The 11933-nt window shown below is 40.1% G+C and overlaps 1 protein-coding gene across 2 annotated transcripts; it reads right to left on the reverse strand.

The window, feature by feature from the left end:
* Positions 1-1460: 1460 nt before the first annotated feature.
* gorab (golgin, rab6-interacting) lies at positions 1461-6807 on the reverse strand. Of its 2 annotated transcripts, none has more exons than XM_084066862.1 (5): positions 6607-6807; positions 5585-5927; positions 4932-5033; positions 4641-4781; positions 1461-3016 (listed from the first exon to the last, which is right to left on the reverse strand). In XM_084066862.1, the coding sequence occupies exons 1-5, from the start codon at positions 6659-6661 to the stop codon at positions 2560-2562; spliced, it is 1098 nt and encodes a 365-aa protein (XP_083922988.1). In that variant the 5' UTR covers positions 6662-6807; the 3' UTR covers positions 1461-2559. The 2 variants fall into 2 exon arrangements, with proteins under 2 accessions (XP_083922988.1, XP_083922987.1); XM_084066861.1 differs by having other exon boundaries at positions 5570-5927.
* Between the last annotated feature and the right edge of the window lie 5126 nt (positions 6808-11933).

An 11933-nucleotide genomic window follows, 5' to 3' on the forward strand; every position in this document is an offset into this window, starting at 1 on the left:
CCGAGTCTCCTCTCAGCATTTGAATTTTAATTGGATTGGAATACATTTGCTTTTCTTACACGACAGGCAATGTAGACTAAAGAAATCCAAATTAGCCTATATCACCTATAGCAGCTCAATAATGGGATATATAATTACCGTTAAACTGATTATAGTCTGAACAAATACGAATTTAAACTGACTCCATTAAGTGCAATTGGACAAATTTGGGCCACAGTTTGCTTTGTTCACAAGTGGCTATATATAGTGACATGGTCAATATTCAATAAGGTAAACGTATAGGCATGCCAGATGTGTAAGATTTTCAGTAAAAGTTGATCTTATATTTTTTTTTTCGGTCTTGGGTTCTCAGGTTACAGGGCCTTTCTCGACCTGTCGAGGGACGCTAGCGCCACATAAATCACGCGTGCTTTAAAAAACCCCGCCGCTCTCTGAAGTTGGGCCCGGTGCCTCGCAGAAACATAAATGGAAATGTATTTTCAAAGTAACCAATTCATGCCGTTTAAGTCCGTATAGATGCATAATCTCTGCAGTGTCCTGTATCTTTTCTGAGATAATCAAGAGCATATTTCTTTTCACAAGGGAGGGAGGCCCGGCCCCCTGGAGAGCTGAATTATCTCAAGGGCCCGTGACAATTATTCTTCCCATCATCAAAACCAAATTCAGAGGCCGAAGACGGTAAGACTTATCTACCGCATAATAGGCCTGTATAGCGGTGGTCCTCAAACTTTTTCCATGTCAAGGACCCCCAAAATGATATGCATTTGGCTGCAGACCCCCCCCCCCCCTCAAAAACATTTTGTGCCAGGGATTTTTTTTTTAAATAGCAGATCTACAAGCTCATAGCACAGCACTGCTGCACTATATGAGCTTGAATATCTGCTATTTTTGAATAGCCAAAGTATAAAATATGGTTAAAGTGGTTAAATGATCGCTATATTAACTAATTTTGCTCGCGACCTCCTGGTACCCCTTCCAGGGATCCCTGGGGGTCCCCGGACCCCACTTTGAGAACCAATGTATAGGACCATTTCAATAATGTCCAGCAAAGGCCTATAGCTGAATTCACTGAAATATGCACATCAGTTAGGCAGGATATCAAACGCACTTAAAACTTGACCTTGGAGGTGCCTGGGACATGCGGTGGTCAGTCACTACTCCCTCACTAATTAAAAGAGCTGGTTTTATGGGCTCTCATTCAGACGGCCAGATGTGACCAGAACGCTGTAAAATCTCAAAGCGGTTTACAGAAACACTCACTGCACTTTAAAATGGCTTGAAAAAGCGATGGGAGTCTGAGAAGTATTCTCAGTAAATTCCTTTCTTGGAACCACAAGCTTCAGGGAATCCGTTTCACCAAGATACCTAGTTACAAACAAAGCTTCAAGGCCGCCGGACATGATTACATTATTTCGGTCATTTTTCTTAATACAAATGTGTATTGTGAATGGCACTGGCAAATAAAACTTGCTCTTAAGCCGATTTGGTTATTTTATGCAATGGATCAGACATACATTAGTATAACTAAAAATAAACTTAAAAAATATACAGTATTTCCCCATTTAAATAACACCACTCCCAACACCTTATATACGTGTATTTGGCATCCAATTAATTCATCAATCTGTAGTTAAAATAGAAAGTTTAACAAAATAACAAACTATCATCTTTATACAGTTGGTCACAACATATAATGCTGAATATTCATGCTAGATTGTCGTATTAGTTCGGACAGATTGTTCAATATATGCAGCAATCGAATGCAGCAATCGAAAAAAAATCCCCCAAGGCCATACAAATATGTAGATGCAGAAATCCATACAGAGGGGCAACGTCAGCTCCATCCATACATACATCCATCCATCCATACATTACAAGAGATCACCTTACCATTTAGGAGGCCCGTTGCAGACACTGCTCTTCAACTCGACTGAATTAGCTTTGTGAAATACTACCCCAACCCAAGCTAATACGTTGATCTACAACATAAAATGCATGGCTTTATGTTCATAACATAAATAGATTAATCCTTCCCTCCATCTGCTACGCAAAAAAAGTTTTTTTCCGGGAAGTAAACACGAGCCATCTTTCATTCTTGTCACACAGACGGAGCAATCGAAAACAGTCGCCCCTTTGAGTTCAACCTTTTGCTTTGAGAAGAGATAATTCACATATGATGTAAAGCCACATGTTTGAAGAGCTTGGGAAAAAAAGATTTTTTAGAAGCAGCCACATAAAGACCAAATAACCAAAACAGGCGGTAACAAAATACAATTGTAATTCACTCTGCAACAGCCAGGCTTGTCAGCGTGAATGAATGACTGCTTATGATACTCCCATGCAGTCTCCGAGGATACAGTACACAAGGCCGTTGCATATTAAATGTATTGCAACGACATACATTATTAGCGTTAAACAATAATAATTGCTAGTGTATAGTGTTACAATCCCTATGGTAGGAATAAGGGACAAATCCCTGAATGTGTACCGACACAGCAAATCTAGAAATGACAATCATCTCTCAAGATATACACATATTTCACCTCCCCTGAGCACCAATCAGGAGGCAGAAGCTGAAGCTTCGCTCTCGTTCTGCTCTAGAGGGGAGTTGTCAAGCATCTTACAGTTCTGGTCACCACTGTGTGGTTCAGTCACTGGGGGGCGGTCTTGATGGATGGTGGAATCTGCCACCCCCTCCTTGGCAGTCTGTCCCTCCAGTGTGGACCCGTGCTCTGGGGTAGAACACACCAATGTCTCCCCGTTTTTCTGGACACCCTTCCCGTTCTTCTCCTCGTCCTCTTTTGGGCTCGCCACCACCACCACCTCCTCCTCCTCCTCCTCGCTGGCATGGACCTGCAGTTGCTGCATCAGCTCCTCCAGCTTGTTGGCCTTGCGAAGCTCATTCTGCTGGATGATGGCGCACAGGTGCTCCGTCAGCTGCTCCTTGATCTCCGTCTTCTTGTGGAGGTCCAGCTTAGCTACCACGTACTCAGCCTCCGCCTTCTCGTAGCGCTTTCTGTGCACAGAGAAATTGAAACGAGGAGAGAGGAAGATTATGGACAAGAGGGTCAGGGAGAATGGTGTCTGAAACCTATGAGTAATAATGGTAAAAAAAAAGAAGAACATCCCACTCCGGCATGCTACAGTATATCTTCATTTTAATGTCAGTGATTAAAGACTGTCAATTCTGGTGTTGCTAACTATGTTTCATTTTACAGGGTTTCATTGTACAGCACAGTGAGAAGATTTTCCATCTCTATTCTATTTCACCTCATGTAAGTCAAGGATTAAGCATGTCAGAGAGGAGAGACAGAGAGAGAGAGAGAAACTGAGCTGAGCAGGATATTCAGGGTGGAAAGAAAATTAGGGATAACCGAATGAGTCCAAATGTCTGGATAGACCCAGTTTTGATAGAGAACCTAATTCCATGTCTGAACATGGAAAAGCTATTTTTGAAAATAGATCTTCCTGTGCCACTTGGAAACAGCCCAATTGCACAACCGCAACCTTTCAGTTAGCCACCTTAAATGTTAAGATGAACCCTCATGTATGTTTTTACACATTAAGTTACACATTAAGAGTTACGTTCACTCTCCGGATTTTGTGGTGTTACAGCTAATCTCACTGGGTCTCCCTGTCTATTAAGCTCCCACAACCACAGTGAAACTGCAATCACCGCAATGTGAGGCACACTGGGGCCGATATGTGAATATGAGAATAAGGATTACAATGAAAGGTGAAAACAGCTTCAAGTTGATTCAGAGATTGTTGCTACTGTTATAGTTCATAATAGGAATAGAGAAACATGAGATTATCACTTAGATATAAAGCATTCCTAATTACTGGGGGTTGAGACAAAGTCTGAGAAAAAAAGAAAAAGAAACCTGAGAACATCTGGAAGGGACTAGTATTGATGAAAGTGGTTTAAAGCATTTGACAACACGTGCATTATTACAAGTGTGCTGTGTGTAAAACAGGTTGCTTGAGTACTCAAAACACACTGCAGGGGGCAGTGTTACCAGAGTTTGAAAGTGGAAGATTTACAGTCAATGCAGACTCCTCTTACAGCATGTCAGCAACCGACAAAATACACAAATAATTATTTGGGCTTCCAATTAATGGAAAGATAAGTATTGGAAACAAGGATCTGCACTTAGATCATTCCATTGATTAAACAAGTGCATACATCTTAACCCATTAAAACCAGGAAAGAATCTGTGTCATTTTCGATTTTAACCACTTTAACTGTTATTTTATACTTTGGCTATTCAAAAATAGCAGATCTACAAGCTCAAAGCGCATCACGTTGTGCCGCCCTACGAGGCTGTAGATCTGCTATTTTAGGAGAAAATCGTGGAAATGTGAAAATCTTTGAACATATATATATTTTTAAAGCGAATTGTTTTTACTCAAATCTTTGCTTCTGGGAGCTCCCTGGAACAAAATGTTTTGAGATGGGAGTCGGTGGGCAAATACATATAATTTGGGGGGTCCTTGACATGAAAAAGTTTGAGCACCACTGATATAGAAACATGACATAACATTTTTTCAGAAAACTGTTTAGAATTTGGAAGACATTTTTAGAATCGGCCTCATGTCTTAAGTGCCCTTTATCTCCTTATTCAAGATATATACTGTACCTAGCGATGCTGTAGTCCCAACTGGCTTGCTCTATTCTGCCTCGCAAGATGCCGATGTCATTGGACACCATGTCATCAAGGGCCTGGAGCTCCTTTTGGATTCTCTTCAGCTTCACAGCCTCTGCCTGAGTCTGCTTGGACCTAAGAAGAAAGCATCAGCCATTGCTAGCAATTTGCCAAAAGCAGTAACATTATTCATGGTCGCAGTGACACCAGTGAAGTTTAAGCAATGACACTGTTCGTGATTAAATATGAGTTCCAATGATAAGAATGTAATGAACCCGTACTTACTTTTCAGCTATAGTTTTGGTAATAAGAGCCTTTTTACGTTTATTCTTCTCTTCCATCGTTTTCTGCTCATGCTGGAGCTGCTCTATTCGAGTCTTTTCTCGTCTATGATGGAAGAACAAAGACACACCGTTATGTCATACAACTATTTCTACAATTAAAACTTCAAGGACTAATTATAATAATAACATTAATTATAATAACATTGATGAGTTATTCTGTTTTTATACGTTAATTATTAGCAACACAAAATATAAATAAAAAACTAGGATCAATAAAGGCAGGAGTTTTGGGTATAATAGTGTGAGGTGTGGATGCAAATTAACAACATTCAAAATGCTTCTATGATGATAATTATCCGATGGTGCCTCTGCTGTTTTTACAGGGACAGTGAGTGTACACTTAATACCTATACTATCATTGTGTCAGAAAATCTGAAGTTCTTTTAAAGCCTACTAATCCAATGGGGACAGTTGATATTGGTAATTGGTACACTAATGGACAAAAATGTTTAACAGACTTGGCTTGAACGGCTGTATTTTAATAGATTAAAGAAAAGTATGAGATGAATTGAACACACAACCACTAGCAAATCAAAAGTGATAATTAAAGAGTGATAATTAAGCTACAGCGTTTAGTACCGAAAACTTACTAACAATTCCACCTCCTGTTTTTCCAGTTCAACAGGTGGCGAGTCATCTTTTGCAGCAGAAACATGATTGACGGGCTCTACGTTCATCTTCTCCACCAACGGCTTGGAGGCAACAACAGCTTCAGCATCATCTTTGGCAGCAGGTAGAACAGGTACCGCGGGCTGTGGGGGCTGTGGGGGTGGCGGCGGCGGCTTGGCGAGCTGCTGTCCCGGTGAAAGTACAGGCAAGGCGGTACCGGTGTTGTGCGGAGCGGCTGACTGCAAGGCTCTCTCCCGCTGCAGCCGACTCCGGTTTGTGGGGGCAGCTTTCCGACCACGACCCAACGCTGCTGCTGGCACCGCTTGGTCTGTTTCAAACAGAGATAATATGCATCATCATCAAAGACCAGTGAATTGACCAGAAATACTGTCAACATAATCTGTCTGACAGGTATAGTTACTTCACCCTAGTTGGCAGTGGTGTAAATTAACTGAGTATATTTACTTAAGTACTGTACTTTGAGGTACTTTTACTTTACTGGAGGATTTCCAATTTTCTAAACTTTTACTCCACAACATCTCAGAGGCAAATACTGCACTTTTACTCCACTACAATTATTTGAAAACTTTAGTTACTTTGTAGATTTTGATTATTTTTACAAAACACAAACAAACCACTTCAAGTATATCTATCTATCCATCTATCTATCTATTTCAGCCATTTGAAAATAACAGATGTACAGCAAGCTCTTGTGAGCTTGTAGATCTGCTATTTTCATACGATTTTCATACATTTTAAAACTTGTGAAATGGGACATTCTGCATAATGAGTACTTTTACTTTCGGTACTTTTAAGTACATTTTGATACCAATACTTTTGTACTTTTACTCAAGTACAGCATTGTGAATGCTAGCTCCATAAAGAACCTCTCGTAGCGGAGGGAGAGGTTCTTTATGGAGCTATGTGAATGCGGGACTTCTACTTGTAACAAAGTAAAGAAATGTAGTACTTTTCACACCACTGCGCCCTATAGTGAACATTCTTACCTTTCTGCTGAATCTTTCGGAGCTCGTCTTCAGAGAACCCTGCCCACCCAGCCATCCTACAGTCCGTGGGGGTAGATCTCCGTGGATTGTCAACGCAAAACAATGTATATCTGGACTATTTTACGTGTCCATTCAGGTTAAAACCATTAAAATGATCCATGTACTCGGCTTATCTCATCCAAACGCTACCCACGGCCGCCATCTTTGTTTATCGCTGCCACGTCAAGGACCCCCGTGAAAAGACCGGTGGAGTGAAGTCACGTATGACGCCTGAATAAAATGAACTAAAACATGGACAGAAGAACATGATTTTGCCATGTCAGGACAAACGTTGTGATAAAAGGGGGCCGAAAGAATGTCCTTAAATATTTAATTCATGTACCTTAGCGTACATTCTGGAGACATGCATGATGATGATGTAGGCATATTTATCGGCACGGTCTTACAGACTACCCTCTCCTGACTTTATTTCTTTACTCTCTTTTAGTTATCAAACAGTCATATTTGGAGCATTTTAATAAGTGATTTCAATTCGATTTCGATTTCGCATACTTATGTAAAAAAACAACAACAACAACAACAACAGCACAATTGCATGTATTTATTTATTCATTCATTCATTAATAAGTGATTTCATTTCAATTTCACATAGGCTACCTTTGCAAAAAAAAGGAGAAAAACCCCCCCACTGTGAATTCAGTGCTGGCCCTGAGGAATTTGGTGCCCTATAGGCAGCATTTTCCTGCCCCCCCCCCCCCCCCCCCCCCCCAGTCACCCTCCACCCCCATAGCCTATTATTTAATAATAAATAAGGCTATTTCACAAACACAAATAACTAGGACACCGTGTAAATTACAAAAGCCAAATTACAATTTACAATTTTGGCATTTAGCGACGTGATTTTCAGTAAGCAAGATAAACTCGAGGTAATACATCAAATGCATAGTGTAGTGCCTCAGTAATCTAGGATCATAGATAAACAAACCAATAACCTATCATCAGTCTAAACAGTCTTATAATAATATCAAAAAATAAATAAATGATGTACTTTGAAACTAAACACACACTTAGGATGCCAGGTCAACAATGACCTGGCATCTAAATAAAATGCTATCTAATTTACATTTTAACGTATGCATAAGACTGCATGATTGTCAAGGCTAGAACATTTAAAACAAAACTATTATATATTAATATTAATGAATTTGTATTGGGCGTTATCTGAGTAGATAGAAAGGTGTTTTATTATCTCCTGGCATGGAGAGAGAGAGAGAAGGAGAGGGAGAGAGAGAGAGAAAGAGAGAGAGAGAGAGAGAGAGAGAGAGAGAGAGAGAGAGAGAGAGAGAGAGAGAGAAAATACCTCTGAAAGTCTTATCAAAGAAATGTAACTTAATGTGCTGTATGGCACGTAGTTGCCATTCACATGGCACGTGGCCGTTGCATGTGCATTGTGCACACACGTTCGCGTTCTACTTTGCTGTACCTTGAAACTAATAAACCGGTTTCTGCACATACCTAGGGATGAATGCAGCACTTAAATTATCTGGAATGCATCCTTCTAACAATACAGGTCGAGTTATTTGCATATTGAAACGGATTTGAAATGTCAAACATGTCAAGCCTCTGACGTTGTTACATATAGTTTATCATGCAACGCGTGTGTGTTCCGCCACACTTTTAAGTAGGATGTGCTTCCCCTGGTGGGCATGGGAGGAGGCAATAGCCCCCTTGTGCCTCCGCGGCGGAGGTCTGTCGGTCGTAGGCAGGCCGGGAAGCTACACACCGACTCCTGGCCAGGCAGCGCTGTATGCGGTGCAAGCCTGTGTTCCTTTGTTATTGCCGTTTTAATGCGAAAGTAGCAGATCTACAAGTTCAGACCAGTTTCTTTTTTTGTATTGGTACCAGACACAGTAAAACTTAGGCTAGCCTACACTACTTGTCAGTGTCACATTTCTCATAGGCTACCTTAATTTTATTTGAACAAAAAACGTTTCATCTGACTGAATAGATTCTTTTGATTATAAGTTCCCGTTTCATGTCAAGGACAGGTAAAGATTGTTCCTCCATCACAGGCTCAGATCCTCGGAGCGTCCGTTCTCCTGGACAAGTCTGGGCTTAACCATTACTGGCTTATTAAATGACAGATAGAAGCTGTAGCTTCTCAGCACCAACCGTGGCCGAATTAGAGATTTGATAGGTCATTTTTGGCCAATTCTGACAGCACTACTAAGCACGGTGCACGGACATGTGCAAAAGAATGCTTGTATTCCAAACAGAGAGGAACGTTCGGAATAAAGAGTTTATGGTAAATTCCGATTGGTATATACCTATTCAAACGCTATATACCACCCCTCCAAACCCAAATGAAAATGTATTCAGATCAGACCGGATAAATTGAGGTGTTGACATGAGCATTTCTATTCTGAATGAATGAATTCATTCATTCATTCTGAATATAAGTGGAATAAAACTGTCCATGTAACCGCAGCCAATTTGTCATGCGGTGCGTTGCGCCGCTTTGTCAGCTTGTAGATCTGTCCCCTTTGAAGAGTAGTGATGTATTCCGTCAGTTTCCGGTTGCCTTTTATGGTCTTAAATGGGACATGGAGCAATGCAAATGATTCTCCATGTGAACACGCCTCTGACTGTCAGACAAAAATGAGGAAGACCGGCGATACACACATATCAGAGATTTACACGCCGGTTGGCACGCACGTCCGTTTGTGCTTATCGAAAATGCACACCCCTTTAGTCCCCTTTAGTTTATTTAGGCACTACTTATGAACAACTATGTATATTTTTCTATTATAAAAAAAAAAAACGTACATCTTGGCTTGGTGGGCGCCCCCCCCAGCCCAATGGCGCCCTAGGCAATTGCTTACTCTGCCTATTGGCTGCATGGGCCAGCTCTGACTGAATTGCATTTATTTATTTATTCATTCATTCATTTATTGTTGCCTGGGTTATTCTAAGCCTAAGGCAAAGATAATACAAATATGTTGTTTAGAAATAATAGACGTTTCTGTTTAAAATAACAAAATTAAATATGAAATTAAATATATGTTAACATGTATTTGTGTTTTCCTGTTCCCCCTGACATCTTATCCAGATCTTGCCTCATTGGCAGGGATTGCCTGGGGGTCATAAGGGTCAAAGGTTAATTAAAGATCCGCTCTCTGTTAAAGAAGCATGAAATTTAAATGACGGCTCAGCAAAGTAGAGGGATAAATAGATGTCAAAGATCACTACTCACTTCATTACTCATAACTCTAAGGGATATAGTTTTGCGAAACAAAAAAATCATAGCTTTCAGCATTCAAATGTCTGGCAAGAAAAGTCATTCAGAATAGACACTAAAGTGACACATACACAACATCTACAGTATTTTCCCAAAGAGGGATCCCAGTGACCTGTGAATGGTGTTTCGCCATTATTTAATTTGTTGAGGTTGGCAAAAAGCAGTGGTGTAAAGTAACTACAGTAAGTACATTTACTCAACAACTGTACATAAGTACAATTTTGAGGTATTTTTTACTTTACTAGAATATTTCCAGTTTTCAGTACTTTTACTTCAACTCCACTACATCTCAGAGGCAAATATTGTACTTTCTACTCTACAATTATTTGAAAACTTTAGTTTCAAGTTACTTTGTAGATTGTGATTATTAATACAAAACATACATTAACCACTTCAACCCTGTATACATTTCGGCCATTTGAAAATAGCAGATGTACAAGCTCACAATGTGACGCATTGTGAGCTTGTAGATTGGCTATTTTCAAAAGATTTTTATACATTTTATACATTTGAAAACTTGTGAAATGGGGACATTCTGCATAATGAGCACTTTCTACTTTTGGTACTTTAAGTACATTTTGATACCAATAGCCTACTTTTGTACTTTTATTTAAAAAAATAATGATTCTGGACTTTTAGTTCCCTGTACTAGACTACCAATGTTTTGAGAGAAAGTCAATTCATGCTACGAGGAGGCATGGAAAAGCATGCACTGTAAAATCTAATTGAGAAGCTTAAGTGGTTTAGTTACTAAGGCATTTTCCCATAACCATTGCAGTATAGAGGCTTGCATTAGAAAGCCCACTTAATATTTGAATCTGATTTTTCTTCAAGCAGAGATTTTGTGGCATAATTGGTGTAGTTGTGCTTGCTAATGCATTTGTGTTATTGTAGAAATATGATGAAAGATAAATTGGAGGCATACATTTCAACATAGATATTATTAAGCTTCAAATCTGTTTTTGCCATACACACTTTTATTTTATTTCACTTATTCTTTTGGATGGATAACAAATGCAGTATAACTATTGATCCAAAGTTGTATTCTATGGGTGTCAAATTTGTTTAATTTTGTATTTTTTACAGCATCTATTTCTACAAAAAAATGTCAATACATTCCGCGTCCCACAATTTAGCACTGTATAGGTTATAACTTTGAAATAGGAGGTCTTATTCAACCGCCCCGAATGCCAAGAGAAATACTATTTAGCTTTCCTCAACAGAAACGTATGGGTGTGTTTTGTGCTATTTTCTTATGAATATCGCCTATTAACTCACACAAATTGACAGGTGGCAGGTCATGTCTGGTGAGTTATCCATGGTGGTGGTTCGTGGTGGTCTATGGTCAGGAAACAAGACAGAAGGTGTTTTAGGACTCTGCTGGAAAGGACAGAATCCAAACGCTTTAATTTTACAGCTCTCTTTACCATTGCACATACAACTTCCTACAAATAAAAATGTCATTGCAATACAGCTTGCTCCATTCTATCATGACCTGCAACTATCTACAACTTTGAAAGTGCTCCTCAAAGTTATACGATGGATTGATGAAACTGGTCAATGTATGGATATGATGTCTGTCTTTTTAACCTTGGCAGCACTGAGGAGTCAAAGCAATGCAAAAACAATGACCCCTGCTTGGCAACTAATAAAAACTGGCCTCCACATCTTTTTCGCATCTGGGGGCCAATTATATGTGAGTTAAAAGGCGAAACACCTCAGAAGGGCATAAATCCAGGGCAGAGTGGAGACAGGGCCAGGCATGGGGGCCAGATGGCAGTGAGAGACTGGCTGGCTGGCTGGCTGGCTGGCCATTTAAAGCATGTTTGCTGCAGTGTCAGACAAGGGCAGGCCAGGATGGGACAGCCTTGGGTCCCTGATTGCCAAGGACCAAAGGCCTCATTATTGAGAGGACCTTCAGGGATACATAAGGGTTAGAGGTGGGAGAACTATAACTCTCCTTTAAGAAGGGGTGGTGTAAGTGGGGGTAGAGTTCCGATGCCTGTGCTCAGTTCAGGAGTTCAACATG

Source organism: Gymnoscopelus microlampas (genome assembly GCF_963454915.1).
Source record: "Gymnoscopelus microlampas genome assembly, chromosome: 9".
Lineage (NCBI taxonomy): Eukaryota > Metazoa > Chordata > Actinopteri > Myctophiformes > Myctophidae > Gymnoscopelus > Gymnoscopelus microlampas.

Bases quoted from the DNA above. Each gene is read 5' to 3' on its own strand.
- gorab (XM_084066861.1), bottom strand. From the start codon at position 6,661: ATGGCTGGGTGGGCAGGGTTCTCTGAAGACGAGCTCCGAAAGATTCAG. The intron at 5,034-5,569 runs GTACTAAACGCT...CTTCCATCATAG, and splicing joins GAATTGTTAGTAAGTTTTCG to ACGAGAAAAGACTCGAATAG. The intron at 3,017-4,640 runs GTACAGTATATA...CTCTGTGCACAG, and splicing joins TGGGACTACAGCATCGCTAG to AAAGCGCTACGAGAAGGCGG.